This window comes from Clarias gariepinus, chromosome 9 (genome assembly GCF_024256425.1).
Source record: "Clarias gariepinus isolate MV-2021 ecotype Netherlands chromosome 9, CGAR_prim_01v2, whole genome shotgun sequence".
Classification (NCBI taxonomy): domain Eukaryota; kingdom Metazoa; phylum Chordata; class Actinopteri; order Siluriformes; family Clariidae; genus Clarias; species Clarias gariepinus.
In genome coordinates, this window is record NC_071108.1 from 6,995,286 (window position 1) to 7,020,167 (window position 24,882).

General features: G+C 39.1%; 3 protein-coding genes across 4 annotated transcripts in view; all 3 read right to left on the reverse strand.

The window, feature by feature from the left end:
• The window catches only part of trim33 (tripartite motif containing 33), a 40,458-nt gene extending 35,459 nt beyond the window's left edge, over positions 1-4,999 (reverse strand). For both annotated transcript variants that reach the window (XM_053504120.1, XM_053504119.1), the window contains exon 1: positions 4,261-4,999. In XM_053504120.1, the coding sequence (XP_053360095.1) occupies positions 4,261-4,963 (703 nt within the window). In that variant the 5' untranslated portion in view covers positions 4,964-4,999. The remainder of the gene's footprint in view (positions 1-4,260) is intronic.
• An 11,139-nt stretch (positions 5,000-16,138) lies between these two features.
• bcas2 (BCAS2 pre-mRNA processing factor) lies at positions 16,139-22,157 on the reverse strand. Its single transcript, XM_053504222.1, has 7 exons — positions 22,003-22,157; positions 20,789-20,881; positions 20,586-20,656; positions 19,570-19,731; positions 19,432-19,482; positions 16,681-16,761; positions 16,139-16,589 (listed from the first exon to the last, which is right to left on the reverse strand). The coding sequence occupies exons 1-7, from the start codon at positions 22,093-22,095 to the stop codon at positions 16,466-16,468; spliced, it is 675 nt and encodes a 224-aa protein (XP_053360197.1). The 5' UTR covers positions 22,096-22,157; the 3' UTR covers positions 16,139-16,465.
• A 1,242-nt stretch (positions 22,158-23,399) lies between these two features.
• The window catches only part of dennd2c (DENN/MADD domain containing 2C), a 29,161-nt gene continuing 27,678 nt past the window's right edge, over positions 23,400-24,882 (reverse strand). Inside the window, exons 18-19 of the mRNA XM_053503741.1 lie at positions 24,318-24,404; positions 23,400-24,234 (exon numbers count right to left, since the gene is read on the reverse strand). Coding sequence (XP_053359716.1) covers positions 24,203-24,234; positions 24,318-24,404 — 119 coding nt within the window. The 3' untranslated portion in view covers positions 23,400-24,202. The remainder of the gene's footprint in view (positions 24,235-24,317; positions 24,405-24,882) is intronic.

Consider the following 24,882-nt stretch of genomic DNA (forward strand, 5'->3'; position numbering starts at 1 on the left):
AAGATAACGCGATTTTCTTCAGCAGATTCAATATGGATTATTGTCCTTAATTTTAAAAAAATAATATGTAGTGTGTTTGCACACACACACACACACGCTGGCACATAAACCACACACTCTAATATAAGAGATGATATAGATGTATTCCTGCAGTACTTTCCCTTTTTTTTTTTTAAAGCATCCAGGCTGATTTCATTTATTATTATTACTATTATTAATTTCATCATACGGAACTGGTACAATTGACAGATTAGCATTAAATGACATGAATGGCGTTAAAAGGAAGCGGTTGCGGCACGATTTCATGCATAAGAACACACGTTTCACACCTGAAACTAACCGCAACGCTGACCTTTAACCCATCGGGAATTTTTTTTAGATGTTTTTTTTTTTTTTACACATTTCTTTCTGAAAACAAGGCTAAAAAAAATAAATAAATATTGATTTTAAATAAGTAAATAAAATCAATGACCTCAGGCTTTCACAGCGACAGAGTGACATTTCGGGATACCCACAACACCAGGAGGTCACACTTTCTAACAGTCAAGCTCTCCCACCTTGTGGCCCGACCAGATAAACCACTAAATGCAAAAAGGATACCAACGCTAACACCAGGAGGACATACGGCAGTAACCTGAGCTCAGGGTCGAGCTGTGCGTTTACACACCCGAGGAATATTCAAGTCAAATCGGGACTCTTGATTAAACAGAACACTTTTATAAACGTAAAAACTCACTTTATTTCTCTATATAATTCCTGCTACACTAAAGCACTTATCCCAGCGTGCTTAACTACCATCAAGGGTAGAAGTGTTTTTAGTCTGCCAGAACCATGATTAGACTTGGCTGAAACGCCGGCCTCCCAGGAACTCCTTTAATGTCCCAAATACGTGGAAATGGCTTGGAGTGAGGTTGGGACTGTACAGGGGATGTTGGAAATAAGTCACAGCCAAATTCCTGCAACGTGAACAAAGTTGTGTGTACAGTTCCCATAGACAGATGCGTCACATCCGCAAGTTGGCGACAGGTTATCCGGCACTTTTCAGCAATCAGGTGTTCAACTCGCCGAATGCTCACAGGGACGGCTTTAGCGAGCTCTGAGTCACCTGGCCTTCTTCGAAACTTTTGAACCATTCAGATATTTTACTGCAGCTCTCATCACCTTACTGTGCTTGAAGTCTTCTCTAAACGTCAAACACTTCTACAACTTAATTCAGCAGAAGAACACCCTGCATACATCAGAAGAGCTTTAAATAAGTTTTAAATGCATCAATATGTAGAACTTTTTTCTCTTTTCTCCATAACAAATCAGACAGTAGTTTTAAAAACAGGGATCAGTAAATGTATTTGTCCTTTAGCAGAACTCTGTTAAGCAACAATCACACGGAAGATGATCAAAATGTTTCTGGCAGAAAAACATGAATAATAAATTAAGTTTTGTTGATTGATGAGTTTTGTAAATCTGGAGTGCGGTCCTTGGCGTCTCAACCCTACACCTTATTCTCACTGCATTATTGTGTGTCGCAAAAAACATACATTTTCCACCACGTCGTTCTGACATCAGGATGGACGGCTTTGGTGATGTGGTGACTGTTTATATAATATATCAGGGACAAACTGTTGTAGTCTATACTTTTTTCCCGCACATGTCCCAATTTATTTCCAAAAACTTTTAATTCTGTGAAGCAGCTTTGCGACTGCAGCTACTGTTAAAACATTTTATTACACAAATAAAATTGAACTGAACATTGTAAATAACGGGAACTTGCTTGTCTCTCAGACTAAAAAAAAAAAAGACAGGGAGTTTGTCTTTGTCTTTAAAGCTGATGTTGACGCTATCTACCATTATATCGGTAGATGTGGATATCAAGAGGCCTATAGCAACTCTGAAGCAGTTGCAGGAATTTATTGTGTGCATATGTGACGACAATATTGCTAATTTTTCATGAATCTGGCTTGTATGGGAGTGTTGAAAGAAAATGTCCCGATGGCCACAGCGACGGGCATCTCTCTGCCGTCTCTGTCATAAACAACTTGCGCAAACACGTAAACACAAACTTTCGGCGCAAACAAACAAAGCCAAGAACACGATTGTGACACGGTTGGTGTAGATCATAAACAATCTGCGCAAACAATTCAATTAATGAATTTAACTAAACAACACTGCTTTGTGGCTTTTTACACTATTACTCTAACAACCATTTCCTCACCTAATCCATCATGCGCAAGATAAAATGTTTTACAGAACCTCTTCATGAACCCACATTTAGATTTCATGTTTTCCTGTCCTCAGCTTTTGCTGATGCCTGAAACAGGGAAAAAAACATGATCTTTAGCATGTTGCAAAATTTGGTGGTGCTTCCTTCAACTGTTTGTTCGTTCATTCATTCATTCTCAAGCGCTTCATCCTGGTCAATGTTTGGCTCAAGGCAGGAGAAATTCATCCTGGATGAGAGACAGTTCATCACAGGACACCCCACGCGCGCGCACACACATTCACACCTATGAGCAGTTAAGCATCCTTCATCATGTTGTTGGGATTGAAACCCAAAGAACACTGCTGAAATGGACACAGATAGTAAGCCGAGCCGCGGACCCCTGAGCTGCAAGGCGTCGATGCTACGTGTCCGTCAACTGTTAATACTTCATATCAATCACCAGCCCATGAGTCACATGCTTCAGATGGTAATAATAGAGACATTGTTCTCATGTCCTCCTCATGTTGAGGATGGTACGCCTGCAGGGGACAAGATTTAACATAGTCATGCAAAAAAAAAATGGACAAAGTTGTAATAATTAGCCTGTAAGAAATGTAGTTGTACATGGCTTAGGAAACTCATCATTGCTTAAGGAGATAACTCTAAACACACACACACAACACACCACTGGCATTTATAACTGGCACGTTTGAACACATATCCTAGTTAGTAAATTCAGAATAACAAGACATCTTCATCGATAAAAACAATTCAACATGTAAACTACCAAGCTGTCACACACAACCAACGAAGGACAAATTTACCTGAAAGGAAATACTAATAAGGAACACATGAGCTTAGTTCGGTGGATAACTCAAGACACACAAAAGATACACGTCACCAAACTGAAACATACACACGTGCTACAGTGACATACATCATATGTTCTTGTAAATGCCATCGTCTTTATAAATGTTAATTAAACGATCCTGAACGAAGCCTCAGTCATAATGCATACAGGTGGCAAACGTTTTAAAACATCATTCTGGTTAGTATAAACGTTGCCGTCAAAAAACTCAACCCATAAACTAGCAAGATCTAATCCTCCAAAATCAATCACGCACACACAACCAACAAAAGACTAAATAAAATAAAAACACAGTCTACTGCCAGGAAACTCCTGCTATATGTTATCACCAAAAAAAAAAGTCTGTTTTCTCTTGGGGTTTCTTCCTATTGCCATCTCAGGGGGTTTTTCCTTGCCGCCGCCGTCATGCTCATTAGGGACGATCCGGCGATTCTGATTTATACACAATTTACCTTTCTGATTCTGGAAAAAGCTGCTTTGCGACCAATACAGAAAAAAAAACGACGAACATCGAAGTGATGTAACACTTTCACGTCGAGTTATTCTCCCAATCAATCATGCAGTTGATTACTTTCCAATCGCAGCATGTCCCCAATACCTTTTTTTTTTTTTTTGTCCTGCTTTAAAAGTGAACGTTAAATAAACGTCTCCTTACGCAAACATTGGTTGCAACAAGAATTCCGCTTGCACCATATTTGGCTTGTTTGGAACGACAAGTCACCATAGAAACAAGAACAGACCAGTTGATATATACACACGTGTGTGTATGTATGTATATATATATATATCTATATATATATATATAAACATACATACACACGTATAGGCCTGTGTGATGGTAATTTAATAAACATCCATGTTCTGACCAATCGGATGAACAGCACCGGTGTAAACAGTGTGAAATCAAATAACTTCATGTGAGCGAATTTTAGAACTATTGATCTGTATAGATTATCGATATCTAACATACGTAGATGACCTGCAGGCCCTGATACCTACTGGTTTAGTCTTAGTCTGGTTATTAATCACCAGTAACACGTCTAAGAAAGTTCCAGTAAGATGTGAGGAGTTGTCTCTGTCTCTGTGTTTATTCAGAGTGTCATGTGTGATCACATCTTAAGCATATCTTGATCTCACACCTCCTTGTTTTTCTTATTTATTATTATTATTATTATTTATTTTATTCCTCACTCACCGACGTGTGTGTCCTGACCATGAGGACCGGTGACTCCCAGGCTGACCTGTCTCTCCAGCTGAGGGACACACTTTAAACAGAACGAGTGCAGACAGGGCAGGAGTTTGGGCTCGCAGTCTCGGCCCTGGAGACTCTGTTTACACACGGCGCAGGTATCCAGGAGGTTCAGCGGCACCGCAGCCGGAGTCGCCGCCGCCGCTGCTGCCGCTGGTGGTGTCGGAGTCGCAGCCGCGCCAGCCGCCGTCTCAGCACCGGGAGCTGGGGAAGGCATGCTCGCCACTGCGGCGGTGGCTGTGGCGTCTACCGCGGGCTCGGTGCTCTCCGCGTTCGAGTTCGTGTCCGGGCTAGGGTTAACATGACCGCTGCTGGTGCTCGCTTCTCCACCTCCTCTCTCTGCATCCCCTCCTCCTCCTCCACCACCACCACCACCACCACCTTCTCCGTCCACCTCTTCTCCTCCTCCTCCTCCCCCTCCATCGGTGGCGGCGCTGGCGGCGGCAGGCTCGCTGCTCTCGGCGCTGGGTGTCGGCGTCTCCGGAGCGGTTTCCCGGCCCTGTCCGTCGTCTCCGTCCTTCGGGGCGGCGTCCGCGCTGTTCGCTGTCTCGCTGTGTTCGCCTGCGTCGTCTCCGTTAAGCGTCGTCGGAGGTTCTGCCTCCATGCTAGCCGAGCTCTCTGTATCCCCTTGGCCTTTGTTGTCCGCCATCTTTGCTCCTCTTTGAACCGCCTGACGTGACGTTCCACCGACCCCCCTCCCTCCGCGTCCGCGCACACGCTTACTTGCTCGCACGCGCGCGCCGCGAGGACTTGGCTGCGGCTGACGTCATCACGCTGCAATCGCGCGCCGCCGGCGTACAAGTCGCGGTGATTCACCGGAATTAAATAAATAAATAAACTTTATTTATAAAGCGTGAATGTGTTTTTTTATTTAAAAAAAACGTTTCATTTATTTATTTACTTATTATATGTATTTGTTTATTTATTCTATTTTATTAGTATTTATTTACTTATTCAATTACTTATTTCAATAAGTAAACACATTCACACTTTTTTTTATAAATCATATTTAATATTATATAACCAGTTTTAATGTAGTTTCACAATTAAAAATTATAATATAAATATAAATAAATAAATAAAAGTTATTTAATTTAATTTCTGTTAAATTATAGAAGAACTTTTTTTAATGTAGTTTTGCAATTAAAAATAATAATATCATCAGCAGTTATAAAGAAAAAAAAAATTTTTAAAGGAAAAAAAATCTTGAACCTTGTTATTTAAAAAATGACAACACTTTATTTATTCACCATGGTTATTTATAAATGATGAAATAGCAGATGTGGTAAGGCATGTGGTCAGAAAAGAACTTTTGGCACACTGACTTATAAAGATCAGCTCTCCCTATGACTGTACATGCAGCCTTGTGGTGTAAAAAGTCTCGAAACTTGCACACACTTACTCGCACACTACTGGCAATTTGGTAGCCTAATCGGCATTTCTTTGGACTGTAGGAGGAATATACCTAGAGGAAACCCACCAAGCAGAATATAAAAACTCTTCAAACATACACACACACACACACACCTGAGGAATCAAACCCTCAACCCTGGATGGAGGTGTGAGGCAGCTAACCACAGGGCTAACCACTACACCACCGTGCCATCTGACACATATACAGTACAAAAATTAAGAAATCATTTTTCTTTACTTATCTCAGCTAGTTGGGCTCAGAACACATGGTGAAGAATAATGCTGCATTGTTTGAGTAAATAAGGGTCAAGGGTGTAATAGTAGTGACGCAGAGCCTTAACCACTAAACCACAAGTTAAAACATAGAAAAACAATACACGCTTGGTCATCTGCTTTATGAGATTAATAATAAAAAAGAAAACAGCCCATGTTTTATAGTTTAAAATGGTGGCATGCTGGTTAAGTAGGTAGCATTGCTGCTACACAGCTTCAGAGAGCCTGGTTTGGTCAGCTTTCTGTCAATGAAGACTTTTGCATGTTCTACACATGTCCAGGCTTTACTTCTGAATTTGGTCAGATAAATCAGGGCTGTTAAAAACATTAATAATTTTGCATGGTCGCAAGCTGGTCGTGGACGTTGCTCTCGTATTTCACGCATGCAGTTTTAGCCACTATATCAGCACCTCCAAATACAGATAAATTGATGTTTAGCTTAGCCGTTCAGGTAACATTAAAAAAAAAGCTGCTTATAGTTTTCTGGGATTCTTTAAGTCAGTATTGAAAGATTATCAGGAAAAAGGTTCAACAATCAACAGTGCTTGCTACAGTAAGACGCTTATTAAAAGATTTTAACTTCAGATTAAATGCAGAGAACTGACATCCAAGTGCGTCGTGATCTTGCATGATGATGTACGTCTGCACACTTCTGCCCACAGTGTCGACACTCTGAAAAAATATTCTTTTTGTGGTGTTAATGTGTGAACAATCTTAGAACATGTACTTGTGTGTTTAAATAAGAACAAGCTTTAAGAAAGCGCAATACAGTGATGTAATAATATGTAATAGCACAGACAGTGATGTAAAAGTATGTAATAGCACAGACAGTGATGTACTGTAATAGTATGTAACAGCACAGACAGTGATGTAATAGTATGTAACATATGATCATTGTCTGCACAGACAGTGATGTAATAGTATGTAATAGCACAAACAGTGATGTAATAGTATGTAATAGCACAAACAGTGATGTAATAGTATGTAATAGCACAGACAGTGATGTACTGTAATAGTATGTAACAGCACAGACAGTGATGTAATAGTATGTAACATATGATCATTGTCTGCACAGACAGTGATGTAATAGTATGTAATAGCACAGACAGTGATGTAATAGTATGTAATAGCACAAACAGTGATGTAATAGTATGTAATAGCACAGACAGTGATGTAATAGTATGTAATAGCACAAACAGTGATGTAATAGTATGTAATAGCACAGACAGTGATGTAATAGTATGTAACATATGATCATTGTCAGCACACAGTGATGTAATAGTATGTAATAGCACAGACAGTGATGTAATAGTATGTAATATATGATCATTGTCAGCACAGACAGTGATGTAATAGTATGTAATAGCACAGACAGTGATGTAATAGTATGTAATAGCACAGACAGTGAAGTAAATTATGTAACATACGATCATTGTCAGCACAAACAGTGATGTAATAGTATGTAATAGCACAGACAGTGATGTAATAGTATGTAATAGCACAGACAGTGATGTAATAGTATGTAATATATGATCATTGTCAGCACAGACAGTGATGTAATAGTATGTAATAGCACAGACAGTGATGTAATAGTATGTAATAGCACAGACAGTGAAGTAAATTATGTAACATACGATCATTGTCAGCACAAACAGTGATGTAATAGTATGTAATAGCACAGACAGTGATGTAATAGTATGTAATATATGATCATTGTCGGCACAGACAGTGATGTAATAGTATATAATAGCACAGACAGTGATGTAATAGTATGTAATAGCACAGACAGTGATGTAATAGTATGTAATAGCACAGACAGTGATGTAATAGTATGTAACGTACGATCATTGTCAGCACAAACAGTGATGTAATAGTATGTAATCACACACAGTGATGTAATAGTATGTAATCGCACACAGTGATGTAATAGTATCTAATAGCACAGACAGTGATGTAATAGTATATAAAAGCACAGACAGTCATGTAATGGTATGTAATAGCACAGATAGTGATGTAATAGTATGTAATAGCACAGACAGTGATGCAATAAAAGGAATAGTACTGTATACAGTAAAGGTACAGAACGTACAGAAATGCTAACATGGACAAGTTTAAACAACAGTGAGTACAGAACATACTCTATGTACCTATTTGCGGGTAAGGAGTGGGCGTTGGATGCCGTTTGGTGGGACCAGGGTTGGCATCACCACTCTCGACATGAATGGACCCATTTTCCTGAGAATACTGTGTGGAGGACTGTTGACACCCAATCTATACGGCACCCACAGAAGCTCGATTCTCGAAGCTCGATACTGTCTGAATCATCCAGAGTTATGCAAAAGTTGTTTAAGATAGCACAATTAGCTAAACAGAGTAAAATAAGACACATAAGCAAGACATAAACAAAAAAAAGACAATAACATTAAAAAACATTACATAAAGTGATGCTTACTCATGGTCTCTTCTTCTTCTTCTTCTTTGTCTTTCGGCTGGTCTGTCTTTTGAAAACTTTAAAGTAAACCAGGAAATACAGGATTTATATAAAGGCGTTTATGACGAAAAAACAACAAACGCTGTCTTGTTAATTTTTTCTGTTTAAGATTGAGCAAAAGAAGTGTAAAGATGATGTAAAGGAATTCGGATGAATATAAAGTATATAATGAGATGAAATGTAGGAGTCAGATGTCGAGGTGTGGTATTTTTTAATAAACCAAATAAAAGAGGTTTAGAGATAACGAAAAGTACATTGTAAGAAAATTAGGACTATAATGGGAGTCAAATATGACATAAAATCTAAAGAAAATCTGATTATAATGGAAGTCAATGTTGGCAGGAAATAGAAAATAAAAACTGTAAAGCTGTATATAAGGAATGTGCATACACTTGTCAAGTCAGTCTGCTCTTGAAGATGCTCGAGTTTGCCACTGAAGCATTTGAGTACGGTTCATTTGGATTTTATTGCTGCAATAAATTCTTCATCCAGATCTACAAAGTTTTGATTATTATTTATTGATTTACTTTGGTATTGCTTGTTTAATTATGCAGTATTATTGCAGTAAGCAATTTTTCTCTGGGATTAATAAAGTTCTTTGAATCTTGAATCTTGAATTGACATATATGTGGAGGACCTAAAAAATCTCCAACAAAAGCATACTCTTTATAGCTTCCCACTACTGCTGTAGTACATAAACGCATATAACATGGAAGTCTTAATAACGGATTTACGCTGTGATTCTTCCTCTTTGAACAAACTGGAAGGAACACGTTAATGTAAGAATGAACAGATGGCAAATGTTGAAGTGGCTAGGGGAAGTGAAGGAAACCAAAATTTGTTTAAACTATAAAAAGAGGATTTGCTTGTATTTATTTCCTGGTGGATTAAAAACTATTTCAGTGAAGGCAACAAGGATATTGTAAGGGGTTGGTGAATTCACTTTTATTTTATTAAACTATTTTTATCATAATAATATTAGTTCTGACACTGCTATAACATATATACATCTCTTTAATTATTGTTTTTACTGGCTTTGCCATTAGTGTAGGTAGTGTAACATATATATATTTTTGGATGTGGATGAGTTACACGGCAGTGTTTTTTTTATTTTTTATTCAATATTGTGTCCAGTGTGTCAAGATACTATAAATACAGTTTACTTATGATAGAATACTGCTCATTATGTAGGATCAAATACAGTATATTGCCAAGTAGCTTTTTACATACAAGGAAAAACGGTAGGAAATACTACAAAATAAAATAATATTTGATGGTCTGTCATGATTTTTATCATATCAGTATCAGTATACACACACTGTATATAGAGCCTATCCCAGGAGACTTAGGGCTCACAGTACACACATACATACATACATACGCCAACCCATTGCTGGACACACATACATACACACACTCAAACAACCATTCAGACACTATGGGCAATTTGGGAAACACCAATTAGCTTAATCTGCATGTCTTTGGGAGGAAACCCACTAAGCACTGGGAAAACATGCAAACTTCATGCACACAGAGGTGGAAATTGAACCTGGCTGGGAATCATAGTATTCTCCTTCACAGATTAGAAAATGTGGTAGGAATTAAGGAAATAGCCCTCTCCTGGCTTGGATCCTATTTGACCGATCATTATCAGTATGTAGGTTTAAATAGTGATTATTCTGCATGTTCTCTAGTGGAGTTTGGTGTTCCACAGGGTTCGGTTTTAGGGCCACTGCTTTTTTTCCCTTTATATGGTTTCACTGTTATGCTGACGACACACAGTTATACGTCTCAGCAAAACCAGATGAGAAAAACCAGCTTGCTAAACTTGAACGATGCGTAAAAGATATAAAAGATTGGATGCTAATTAACTTCCTTCTGCATAATCCTGAAAAGACAGAAGTTCTAATCATAGTACCATATACAGCTAGAAGCAAGATTTTAGATCACATTGTAACATTAAATGTCCTTTCTGTTCCATCAAGTGCAACAGTGAAAGACCTCGGTGTAATTATAGAGTCTAGTCTTTCATTTAAAGTTCATGTAGACAATATCACCAGGATAGCATTCTTTCAATTCTTTCAGAAATATTACCACGTTATGAAATATATTGTCAGTAAACGATGCAGAAAAACTAGTTCATGCTTTTATCACCTCTAGCTTGGACTATTGTAACGCCTTACTATCTGGTTGTTCAACTAGGTGTTTAAACAAGCTTCAGCTAGTCCAGAATGCAGCAGCGAGAGTCCTCACTAAAACTAGAAGATCAAGCACATTACCCCTATCTTATCCACACTGCAGTGGATCCCTGTGAAATTTCGCATTGATTTTAAAATACTACTATTGACATATAAATCATTAAATGGTCTCACGCCGCAGTATCTGAGCGAACTGCTAGTGTCTTACGATCCACCATGCCTACTTCAATCAAAGGATGCAGGCTGCTTGTCAGTACCGCGTATTATGGAAACTACAGGAGGGGGCAGAGCTTTTTCTTACAAAGCCCCGAAATTATGGAATAGTCTTCCAAATAGTGTTTGGGACTTAGACACAGTCTCAGTGTTTAAGTCCAGGCTAAAAACCTATTTATTTAATCAAGCATTTTTATAAATAGATTAGCCTTAGGTAAAGGAGCAGATCTGGGGGACTCATGGACGTAGAGTATTACGGTAAACTGGTATGTTTAGATGCTGTCTTTCCCACTCTCATTGATCACTCAGGTTTGTTGACGGTGAGATGATTGGTTGCTTTACATCTCAGGGAGCCCTCATGTCTGTGTTTCCTTCTGGCTCTCCCTTTTAGTTATGCTGTCATAGTTAGTCCTGCCGGAGTCCCAGCTTGCACTCTGCACTAAATATACATTCACACTATACATTATGTGACTGTGACCATACCCAACTGTTATCTCTTCACTTCTGCTCTCCCCTCTCCTGTTTTCTCTCCCCCTCTCCCTCTTTCCCTCTCTCTGTCAAGCTACACATGTTGTTCCTGAGCTGCCAGTGATCCAGACTCCCTCTCCCCTCTGGACCTGTCTGACCCATCCTGGTGCCCCGCCTCTGGTTGGAGATCCGTCACATGGATTCCCCGTGTGTCTCTTTGGGATGCGTCTAGAGTCTGGGGACGGTTTCACTCTACCATGAAGACGGTTCTGGCCTCAACTGATGTTGACAGCTGTTTCACTAAGGCCTTGACTTGGCTGCAGTAGCTCGATAGTTCAGAACTGGAATTTCCTACGAGTCTACGTGAGCTTCCAATAACTACCTGGACTCCATATTAACATCAATTAACATCAACTGTTATGCTGAACTGGCTGCCACCTAACACACAGTATGAATGCAGGTGAGCCTATGACATGCATAGTGAAAATTGTTCAGCTCTATATAATCTAGAAGTATACTGAGTTTGACATGTAAACATAGAGGAGTGTATGTACATGTGTAGTCCTCCTAATGGCAGCAGATTCCAACCTGTGTGCCGATTAAAAAAAAAAAAAAAGACAACAAATAGCATTATTAGAGTGATGGCGATGACATCATATTCATGTCGTCATTGTGATTATTATTAAATCAGCACTATTAAAACAGCATTATCAGAGCAATAATGATGATGTCATAATGCTTTGGCCCTAATAATAATCTTTAGAAGACCAAAGATGGCCTTCGCACATTATGACATCAGCACTATTCAAAGATCAGCATTATCAGAGCGATGGTGATGACATCATGGTCATGTTGTCAATGTGCTGATGTTATAGTGCTTGTAGCCCGTTCCTTATGTTGTTAGTCTTTTGGCTGTTTCCGGCAAGGAGTCGCCACAGCAGACCATTCAGTCAGCATATACAAGCTTGGCACAAGTTTTACACTGGATGCCCTTCCTGACGCAACCCTCTCATTTTATCTGGGCTTGGGACTGGCACTGTATCCAGCACCTGGAGTTTGGGCACTGACTGGGAATTGAACCCGGGCCCTTTGCATGGCAGGCGAAACACCTAAGTCACCAGTCCCCTATAGCCTGTTCTTTATGATTCGAAAATAACTTCGAAATTAAGAGTTTAGTATTTAACTGAGCAGCATGTATCTCTGTCCTCTACCATGATTATTTTTTTTATAAAAAAAAAAAACTTAGCAAATAACTCACTCCTACACTGGGGGAAAACTGTATAAATAGTACAGAGTGCGCCACCTGTAGGATAATAAGGAAACGACGTCGTATTATCTCATTAAACGCATCCAAAGTCTTAAAACTCACTTTGAACGTGAGCTTGCAGGTTTCGCCTAATTCGCTCACAGAGTTTGGAGAGAAAGACAGCTGGGAGGCTTTTAATGAGCCCAATTTTTGGTAACATTACACCATAAAAATATGTCTGTTGAACCACTTGGTTCATCTCTATTATAAATGTAAAAAAAATTTTTTTTAAATAGATTTCGGAGAACTATGTGAATCGCCACACACAAAAAAAATCATAATTCATAAATAAATCGATTTTTCCTCCATCTCTAGTATACTCGATTACAGCAGCACTGGCCGTTCTTATTCTTCTGAGAGCTCATGCATGCAGAACAGTGTTGATTTTGCTTTTCTTCAATTGCGCAATGCGGCCTCGTGACTCGGCATAATCAGCAATTCAAAGATGTGGTTAGCTTACATCATTTGTCTAGAAGGAAGCACCTCTTTACTCTCTTGGGTGGGAACTTTCTAAGAGAAACTGCTGGATGATCTGGCTGTTGATGAAATGAAAGGTACAGTATCTCCAGAGAGATAAAGGACACTGTAAAGGTATTGCTGCTGCACAATAATAGTCAGATATGTACAGTGCTGTGCAAAAGTCTTAGGCACCCTGTGTTTATTAGTACAAACTTTGTAAAAGAAAAAAAAATTTTACGTTATGACAGTCACAAAAATATTTTTAGAACACAAAACATGTCAGATCTTTTTTTATTTTTAAATATCAGTATTCTATTACAAAATTACAGTTACATAAGAGACCACTTTTTAGGCAAAACAAAAAACATAAAAAAAAACCCCGAAGCTGCTGGATTTGACATCCAAAAAAGAAGCAGGTGCAACAAATTCCAAAAAAAAAAGCTGTGGGTGGTTCTGCAGGATGCTCAGTAAAACTGTACAAATTGTACCTGAGACTAAGTGTATATTTAATTACAGTTTACTTGGCTTCATGGGGTTTTTTTTGTTTTCGAGAAAGCATCCTTGCACAGAAACTTTATACCATGTTGGGAATTTCGAAGCTAAATCTGCTGTGCTGAAAATGGAGAAAGATATAAACCAAATATGTAGAGCTTTGTAAAGTGTTGACAGTTGAAAGTAAAAAGAAATTACAGAAATCCTAAGAACATCTCTCTATTTCAGCTTTATACTTGCATCCAATCGAAATAGCGTGTAGCACTGTGTGTGCATGACAATCAGGCGTCTAGCTGGCCACCCAACACTCCAGGGAATAACCAATGTCTGATATGCCAGATGGCACATGGATGAACCTAAAAAGAAATAGGGTTAAGGGCTTAACCCAAGGGTGGTGGTGGTGGTGGAAGGAGTTAAACCCCACTGACCTCTGATCAGCAACCCAGAGCCTCAACCCCCTGAACGACATCTGCCCTATTCATTGTATTGGCAAACAAAAAAATTTTTTTTTATTGTTTTTGGTGGACATGATAATGTGTTAAATAGGCACTCTAATACATTTTATTTTTGTTCTGTTAGAAACCAAGTCACTAGCAATAAGCAATGTGGGGAACATTTCACAAAATGGTGACTGCTTTGTGGTACAGAGGCTTTAAAAAATATATGACGTGACATTTTAGCTGAGTGTGGGTTGCCTCAACCAAGAGGTTACAGCTCGATACCAGATGAATCCTCTTCCAGAAATTGGTGTTTTAAACAAAACTTTGAATCGTGCATGGAAAAGCAATTACAGTACTTGACACCTCTGTATATTTAAGTTCTATACAAAATGGTATTCATTTTTGCTTATTATAAGAACATGTGCAAACATTTCTAAGGCTTACCATAGTCCCTAATGATTGTAAAACACAACTAAAAACAGATCTCCAGCTTTTTAATCGTTTTACACATTCTCAACATGTAGACATCCCACAGCTTAACTTTACTGATTAAATTACAGTTTTAAACCAAAGCCTTCAGATCTGGTTTAGATTACAGTTTTTAATAAAAGGAACAGAAAGTTCAAACCACCGTTTCCTGTGTGGATAAAAACCCAACAGGCCGCCGAATGCCAAGTTTCAACCAACCAGGGTTGTCCTACTTATGGGACATTTATAGGAAGGCTTCCCGCAAATAAAGCTAGCTAATTGACTTTAAGGCAGGAAACGCCTTTTTTAATATCCGGTATTTAGTACTGACTATTTAAACAAGCAAGACTTTATTCACATTTTTTTTTTTCCTAATTACAAATCCGCAATTCAGGAATTTCTTCCTTTTTTTCCCATTCAAAGTACAGTCAAGTGCAGCCTTTGGGGCATTTCATTGTCTTTATTCCTTTGTAACGGCACATCGTCATGTTTTGCTTTTTCATTTAATGGGCAGCCATTAGGGCATTACAATCTGATTCCTTCCCCATTTAAATGGCAGCCATTGGGGCATTTCATCATGCTGTTTTATTTGAAGGTCAGCCCTTGAGGCATTTTATTATGTTTCTTTGCCATTTTAAAGGCAGACATAAGGGTATTTCTTCACCCTTTGTTTCTAATTACAATGCTGTCATTAGGGCATTTCATCATTCTTCGTTTCATTTGACAGGCAGCCACTGGGGCATTTAATCCCACCTATTTGCTATTTAAAGAGCAGCAAAACAGAATTTATTCACACTTTTTTCCCTAATTACAAAGCAGCCATTAGTGCATTTCTGTTCTTTTTCATTTGAAGTGCATTTATTCATAGTATTTCTCTATTTTTAGAGTGGCCATTATGGCACCTTGTTTTGCTTTTTAATTTAAAGTGCAGTCGTTAGGTCATTTGAACATGCTTCTTTTCCAGTTTAAAGGGCAGACATTGGGGCATTTTATCAAGCCTATTCAGTGTTTAAAAGGCAGCTAAAAGGGCCTTTCTTCACCCTTTGTTCCTAATGACAAAGTTGCCATCGGGGCATTTCATGTTTTTTCCCCCTATTTGAAGAGCAGCCAGTGGGGCAGTTTAGTCATGCTTTGTTTCAGTTGAGAAGCAGCCACTGAGGCATCTCATCATGCCTCTTAACCATTTAAAAGGCAGCCGAAAGGGCATTTCCTCACACAGTTTTGCTAATTATAAAACTGCCATTAGAAAAAAATAAAATAAAATTTGGGCAGCCATTGGGGGCATTTCATCATGCTTTGTTTTATATAATGGAGAGCCATTGGGGCACTTCTTCACACTTTTTCCCTAATTACAAAGACATTTTATGTGGGTTTTTTTTGAAGGTCAGGGAATTTTCTACATTTTCCCCCTATTTAAAGGGGAGTTTGAAGTGAATTTCCGTTTCAAAGGAGCTTATTAGGGCATTCTGTTGCTCCCCCCAAACACCCCAATAAAAACGCTGCCCTTTATCATGCTTTCCACATTGTAACACAAATATTGATATTAATAAGGATTTTTCAAAATCCTCACACATCAGTCCTGAGTGAATGACAGTGTTGCATGATTAATTTAGTTTTTTGTTTCAAATGTTCATTTATTGCATTTTATAAAAATACAGTTAGTTAACATTCTCACACACAAAAAAATGCAAAGACTAAAAAAATCATCCTACAAACATACAAATCAAAGTTGTTATGCTGATCTGAACTGCAGTACTGTAGGGCTCTTCGGTCTTCAATACCATTTCCTCTGCTCACTTCATAGTATGGAAACATCTCCACATGCTTCTGTCTGAAAATGTCTTTTCTCCAGACTTGCATTGGATTTTTTTCCCCCGTGACGACGCATCCATCTGTTGTTCCATATTGTGCTGGACAGGAACGTCACTTACTAGAAGTCCTGTCGGATGTTCTCCTTGTTCTCGTCTCCCTGCTGTCTCATCTGGCCGACTTCGTTCTCCAGCTGCACGATGGCTCGCTCGATCTCATAGTTCTTACTCACGAGGGACACCCAGCTGTCAAAATTTAATAAACAATAAACTGCAAATCAAAACGGGGCTTAAATATAGATTACTATTAGAAAAGTTTTATGTTCGTAATACAGACTTGGACTCCAGTTCTCGCAGCTTGGCGCCTGCGGTGAGCTGATCGTTTTTTCTCTGCCAGTTTAAGTCCTGAATGCTCTTCCTGTTAGAAAATGGAAAACTATGTTAAGAAACTGGGCTTGAATTATCCACAGGAAATAAAATATAGATGTTATAATGTGTAAGGAATCATCTCTGCAAAAACCTTATAAAACTCATCTTATTGTTAAAAGATTTTTTTTTTAAATCTTGTTTTCCAGATGTACCTTTTGCTACAAGATGCTTTTACATACATGCAACTTTCAACCATCTACTTTGCATTGATAAAATAAAACAAGTCTATCTGTGGTTTCATTATCCATGCAGGAGAAAGAAAAAAATCCCATTTTTATTTATTTAAAAGAACTCAAAATGACTTTTGAAACCCTGTTTATCTTTCTCGATAAATAAAATGAAAAAATACAGACAGACTGAAACAACTAAAAGAGAAAGTTCATTTTTCTGAAGCCTGATGTCACAAACAGGGCTGTATATATCAAGAGCAGACAAGTGAAAAGGAAACTACGCAGCACACCAGTTCACAGCAAAGCTTTGTGAAAATTCTATGCTTTGCAAATGACACTGGTTTTGTGTTGCGTTGGTGGACTGCTCATCGATGTAAGTTGTGTGTGTATATCTCTCCATTCTGAGTCATTTGGCGAGTTGAGCACGTAACCTGATTCACTCTGAGTCATTCAGTGAGTCAAGCATGCAAACTGAGTCAACTCAGTCTGAGCATCTAGACACCCTGAATAAGATTCCCACAGGGAGCAAAACTGCTCAGTTCAGAGGAACTACAAACAGTGTAAGGCAGAACAGAGGTTCATCACTTCACCAAAATTACCTATCAGCCATTGTGTCATTGAAGTTGAGGGACTAGGAGCTTCCACAAAACCTGGAATTTATTTTGTCCACCTTTCATCATCATCAAGAATGACATGAAATTAATATTAGGCCACTTTTTAGCATATGTTTCAGGCATCGCCACAGATGAACCATTAGAGAGATTTAAAAAATCCCCTCAAAATATTGCATCCTCTGTGTCTCAAGATTATATTGGCCCGGTTTGGTGACAATCGCGTAAATCCCCTAGGAAGAGTACATCAAAATCCATTGGGTGCATTTTGCAACAACCCAAACCAACTGACTTCCTGTTGCATAGAACCCATGACACGCATTGCAAAAGTTGTTCAGCTCAATGTGTGCCGGGTTTCGCATTTATACATGGAAGTGTGTACGAGTTATGCAGCAAAACCTCGAGTGAATTTCCTGAGAAGTGTAAAATATTCAAAGCAGCAGCAACAGGTAACTGAGGTGTCTGATACTAGAGTTACGGCACGGAGGAAGTGATACCGGTGTCAGGGTGCTCTGAACGGAGAAATGCTGATGAGGGTTGAAGTCCCTTTAACTAACAATCCCTAAGCAGGGAGCACTGTTCATGTACACAGTGGAATGGTACACAGGCTTAGCAAGAAAACAAAGTAAAACTAATTGAACTTTGAGGCTCTTTGGCGAGTTGAGCATATAAATCTAATTCACGCTGATTCACCCAGTCAACTGATTCACTCTGAGTCATTTGGTGAGGCGGGCATATATACCAATTTACTCTGAGTGAGTCAGTTGACATGCTTGACTGAGCGACTCAGTCATTCAGCGAGTCATGTGTGTGGTTGCACTGAGAGGTTATATCGTGTTTTTGACTTCCTATATACGCCCGTCTCAGTGACAACCACAGGTTTCAGAAAAACATGTCTTTTCAATCGTACTTTATATACAATTTAAAGTTGTTGAAATAGCACAGGTTACTTTTAAGGTTTGTATCGGCAATGATCGAAATCCTTTTTTTTCTTTTTTTTACAGATCACAATTTTTACAGATCGTCTCTAAACTAGCCGATTAAAATGCAGACACGAGTACTGGAAATATTAAAGAAAAAAACATTTTTGAATGTCAAATTTGCAATATGCAATTTTTTCCCCCTGAAGCAAAACCATGTAGAAGTCTGCCAAAAACCTTTAATACAACCAACCTTATTCACCACTTGCACTCGCCATGGAATAACGCAGTGTAAATAATTTGAGTGTGAAAAGTTATCTACAAAGGCAGCAGCTAAAGTCGACCCTCACTCAAAAAGAGTAAAAAGAATAAAATAATAATAATGAAAAGAGGAAAACAGGACTGTTCCTAGCTCTGAGGCAGCCCGGGTTTACCTTACTGACAAGTGAGCGACTATTCAGCACAGCTGCACGCATTCTGGATAAGGCAAATCGACTGCATTCTTGGCAGAAATTCTGATATTTATAAATAAGTGCCTGTCCTTACTGCTTACTAATGAGTAGCCATGATTGGCTAGCAAATACAAAGTGACTGATGTGTGCATTTAATTAAAAACGTTCAGTGCAAAAAGCATTTCGCTGTGTGTGAGAGCCGCTTGATGCTGGTTAAGGAATGGAAATCTTTTGCGCATAGTAACCAGTTATTGTACTGTTTTAAGTTTTTTTATAATCTACATGAAATAATGAGATTTATTTTATCAGTCTCTTAATAAGTAATAAACTAAACAGAATTAAAAGTCTGGTCTTTTCCTCAGTCGTTCCCTCCTTTATATGCAATAAAAAAAAAACTTAAGAATTATTGTCAACTTTTAGTTTTAAAACATAAAAAAAAAATCCTTGCCCAATTTAATGAAACATTTTTTTTCCCCTTTCTATAAATCACATTAAAAGTTACGTACCGAACCTTCTGCAGCTCCTTCTGTGCGTTTTCAATCATGAACGCCAAGTTGCTGTTTCACAAAAACAAATTCAGTATGAGAAGCAGGACGCACGATAAGCTTTACTGAAAATGCCATTGAGTCTGTTCTGATACGTACTCGTTCGACACCTTCCAGGCGTTGGTGCCGTACTGTGCCATGAGTTCCAGGTTCTCTATGCGCACTGCCTGGTGCTCGAGCTGGGCCATCGAGTTATTCACGCACTCCTGCCATGCCGTTATGTCGTTCTTCTGGCCTGACGATGGAGCGGGCAGCTCGTACCTGAAATGAGTGAAAGAGTTAACAGCTGTACTCGTCAATAAATCTAAAAAAAAACATAGGCGTAGTATAGAAGACTGGAGAAAAAAAAAATCCGTATTTAAACTACTCCCAGCTAATTATGTGTAAAAACAGATTTCCTATTTATGTAAAAGCTCACATTAAGAAGGCGTGTTCGGACAGATCCACGATTGTCCTGGGTTCTGGCGCTCGACTTCTTAACTCAAGTTTTATTAAGGGCGTTTATTCCAGTTATGTCTGACTAGAGACTTTGAATAAACGCCAGTAAGCAGTTCATTTACTCATCTTTATCCAACACACTGACCACTAGGGGGCAGCTCAAAGGTAAAGAAGTAAAGCACCAGATCGTTCTTTCACAATTTTTGAAACAAGATCACTATGGAGTGATGAATCATGGGTATTATTGCAACAAGATTGCAACGCCCCATGGTGCATCAGGGTGACCCGCTGATTGCCGTATTGAAAAAAATAAAAATAAAATCATAGCAGCGCTACAGCTTTTTATGAACCGTGAATCCACTGTATGTTTCCTTAAGCCTACTTATGAGCACACACAAGCCCTTCTGAAGTCAAAGCAAGGAGTGTTGAGCAGCCAAGCTAATACCGCACCACATACACTGGTGACTTTTTGGCAAGCAAAGGACAAGCGCTCCATCCTGGCTCACACTTAATAAAGAAGCATTCTGCCCCTTTGTCAATGATTGTTTTTATTTAATTTTTTTCGCTAGCAGCACACGGTGCTAATTGCAGAACACCAGCCTAAACCGACCAATCAGACAGCATTGAATATGGTGCGGTGTGTGTTCACTCTGATAAAACATCCCTGAGAGATGTACCTCTTCATGCTCAAAAGCTCCAATGGCTGACGTGCAGCGAGTCTCTCAAACTCGTTCTTCATGATCTCGGTCTGTGAAATACAAAGAATTATCTGTTAATCTATCAGCACATGGCTCTTTAACACCTGTCTCAATCAATCAATCAATCAATTAATTAATTTATTTATCTACAATCGAGGAGATAAAGCCTCATTAGATCTCACTTCAAAAGCTGAAAAGTCCGGCGTCGGGAGGTAACTCAGGTAATTTTTTGTAGGTCTGTATCTCCGGGTTTCCTCCTCCACCAACGCAGCGGCCTGAAAAGCAGACCATTTGAAGATGTTAAAGACGTCACATAAAAGTAATGAAAAGTAACTGAGAATGTAAAACAGTGTTCTGGGAATAGCCAAGAGCACAGACTGGGTTTTTTTATTCATTCATTTACTCACTACCTTATTCCCACCATCTCTCCCTCATTCACTCACACATTTACTCATTAATTCATGCACTCACTCCCTCCCTCCTCGCTCCCTCAGGCGCTCCCTCCCTCACTCCGGCGCTCCCTCCCTCCGGCGCTCCCTCCCTCCGGCGCTAACCCACTCACTCACTCCCTCACTCCCTCTGGCGCTACCTCACTCACTCCCTCACTCCGGCGCTACCTCACTCACTCCCTCACTCCGGCGCTACCTCACTCACTCCCTCCCTCCGGCGCTCCCTCCCTCCGGCGCTCCCTCCCTCCCTCCGGCGCTCCCTCCCTCCCTCCGGCGCTCCCTCCCTCCCTCCGGCGCTCCCTCCCTCACTCCGGCGCTCCCTCCCTCACTCCGGCGCTCCCTCCCTCACTCCCTTACTCCGCCGCTCCCACTCATGTAATATTTCTGAAATGTAAACTAAGGATAAATATGCAAGACATTTCATAAAAAAAATAAAACATGCAGATTTATTCAGGCAAATGCATCGCAGCCGTGCTGATATCCGCTCTAACGGCACTCCCACTCATGACACTCAATATCATAATCATGATATTGATTAAATGATACATACTGAGTAATTTTAACTAGATACTGATATTAGGACACAATGCAGTATCAAGTGAAATAAATAATCTACATGAAATAAAATGTATACTAAATTAAATTATACAGTTTATTTACAGTTAATTTCTTTTACAGTTAAAGGGGTCCAGAGCTAAACAATTGAGGTCTACTGGTATAGAATAACCAACATATTACTGGTTTACTAATATTTTACTTTTATTGGTCCTATAAAACCAGTTTAAACGGGTTAAGATAAACTAAACTAACCAGCTAACGTTAAATGATTGGAAGTTAATCCTAACTAGCTAGCATTAGCGTGCTGGCTGTACAGCCTTGCTTCGTAAATACAGGAGAAGCATTAGCTCGGGTTTTTCACTCTTACCGGTAGTTTATTATGTACTTACTGCTTCTCTGACTCCGGGAGCGTCATAGCCCTGGTCAAAATACGGCAAAGCGTCCACAAACACCTCACCGGCTACAGACGAAGCTCCCGCCATACTGACACAGCGTTACAACAACACGCTATCACGTTCAGGTTTTTCGTTCCTACCCATATTCCGTAACATCCCGTATTCTAATCTTTCATTGGTTAGCAAATCATGCTCAGTAAAAAGTAACCAATTGTATGGGTTTCCTTTATAACAACGCGCAAGGATATCCAATCATACGCTAGAGGCGGGGCTTGCCGGAGACGTGGTGGGAAATTTGCTCCTTCGCAAGTTTTAATGTTAACGTGCGCCACCTGGTGTATTGGAGGATAGAGCATGTTATCCCCAATCTTTTATATATCTACAGTATATATAAATATATATATATAAAAAGATTGGGTATATATATATATATATATATATATATATCCCCAATCTTTTATATATATATATATATATATATATATATATACACTGATCAGCCATAACATTAAGTGGGTCCTGCCCTTTGCCACCATAACAGTGACGCACTGTGTCCTCTGTGTGGTCTGATACCTCATCATCAGAACCAGCATGAATCTTGTCATCAATTTGATCTACACTAGTGCCTCTATTGGATTGAATTACATGGCCCAGCCTTCCCTCCCTATCTGAACCAGTAAGCCTTTGCCATCTATGATCCTGTTGCCGATTCACCATTTTTTTTTCTCCCTTGGATTAATTTTGGTATGTCCTGACCACAGCAAACCAGGAACATCCCACAAGACCTGCAGTTTGAGCTGCTCTCACCCAGTCCTCTAGCCATCACAATCTGTCCGGTGTCAAAGTCACTCAAATCCTTATGCTTGCTCATTTTTTTTCTGCTCCCAACATATGAACTTCAGGAAAAAAGTTTCACTTGCTACCTGATATTTCCCACCCATTTCCAGCTGCCACTGTAACAGGATATTAAAAGTGTAGCTACTGTGACATGGGTCAAATTGTGATGGCTAGACAACTGGGTCAAAGCAACTCCGAAACTGCAGCTCCTGTGGGATGTTCCCAGCCTGCAGTGGTCATGACCTACCAAAAGTGATCCAAGGTGCTAAAACCGGTGAACTGGCAACAAGGTCACTTTTTTTTTTGCAGCAAAGGGGGGGCGCTACTCAATATTAGGCAAGAAGTCATAATGTTATGGCTGATCAGTGTATGTAAAAGAGAAATTCCGTTTGGTGGCCAGTCGCTGGTGTTCACACAGGTGTCTCATATACAGTTACACTTCGGAACAGCAGCAAGTTGACCAGGCACTCCATTTGCATATAATGATAGCACACAGGCGTCAGAATCTGCACGTGGGTGGAGCCACAAGCAAATCTCACGTACACCGTTTTCTGTAAAGGCATTTTATTTAAACATATAGCAGAACAATTTATGGTTGTTACGCAGAGCGATTCATATATGTAAACCTATATAACACGTAAAAGCATCTTTAAAAAAATGTTTTGTACAATTTATTTACAAACACTTGGATTAAAAAAAAAAAAAGAATACGAAAAGGTAAAAAACAAATATGGACAATTATGAAAACAAGTATGATCAGTGTGTCTCAGAGATATTATTATTATAATTATTATCATCATTATAACATTTATAAATACATTAATTTTGAAAAAGATGAAAAACACCTTTTCGTATCAATTGTATTTCTTTGAAATACCATTTTTCAGGTTGGAAAGCATTGATTTAAAAGGTCAAAAGAAAATACTTTCCTAACCGGTCATTTAGTACTAAATGAACAGTTTTATTTTCCAACAGTTACAGAACAGATCAAAAGATCAAGATTAGTATATAAAAAAAAAAAAGAACTACTTCATTATGCTGCATCGTCCTGTAATCAAGTCTGAAGTCTCAGCTCACTTTTCTCCCAGCTTTAAATTCAGTCTGTCTGTTCTTTACAATAATAATAATAATTAAAAAATAATACTCCATTTTCACTTTTTAATCTTTACACATTGCACAGGCGCTCTCAACCAGAGTCTAGTCCAGGCTCGATCTCGTCTCCACCCAGCTGGTCCAGTTTTTCTCAGAGTCAAATGACTTCTGCGGTGACTCACAGCTCTCCCTCTCAGCAATCTATCCTGCTTGGCACGCCACACACACACACCGCTGCTCTTCCCCCCTCTGCTTAGGCAATCCCTCACTTTTTCTGTAAGAACTTCATTTTGTTCCCTGAAAGCACAACAGACTGTCACAGCGAGGAAACAATACAAATGATTCCCTTTTTTTTAGTAGAGGTGAAGCAAGAGGCGTACCGAGTCCCTTGAGAAATTTGTTGACTCCGCTGGGTTCAGGCTCGGGACAGGAGGCGAGATATTCCGCTGCTCGGACTTCAAACAGGCCTGTAATGTGGACAAACAAGATCATTCGGTCAATCCTGTACCTGGGCTGTTTATAATTTTCGAAACAAGTGAAGGTAAAAAGGTCCAAGGACAACCAGGGTCTGTGAAGCACAGCGAAGTGATCTGAGATTATTACATTTTAAAATTGTTAAAGTAGTTAAAAAAAAAAAATAATAATAATAATAATAATAATAATAATAATAATATATATATATATATATATATATATATATATATATATATATATATATATATATATGTATATATAAAAAAACACTATTATAAAAGTTATTACATTTAAATAAGATTAAGATCCAATTATTTGTTACATGTACCATACAGCATAGTGATTTTTTTCCACATATCCCAGTTAGGGTCAGAGCGTCGGGTATTTTCACTAAACAGTGGCATCTTGGCGGTGCTTGGGCTCGAACCCCCCATCCTTCCCATCAGTAACCCACAGCCTTAACCATTTGAG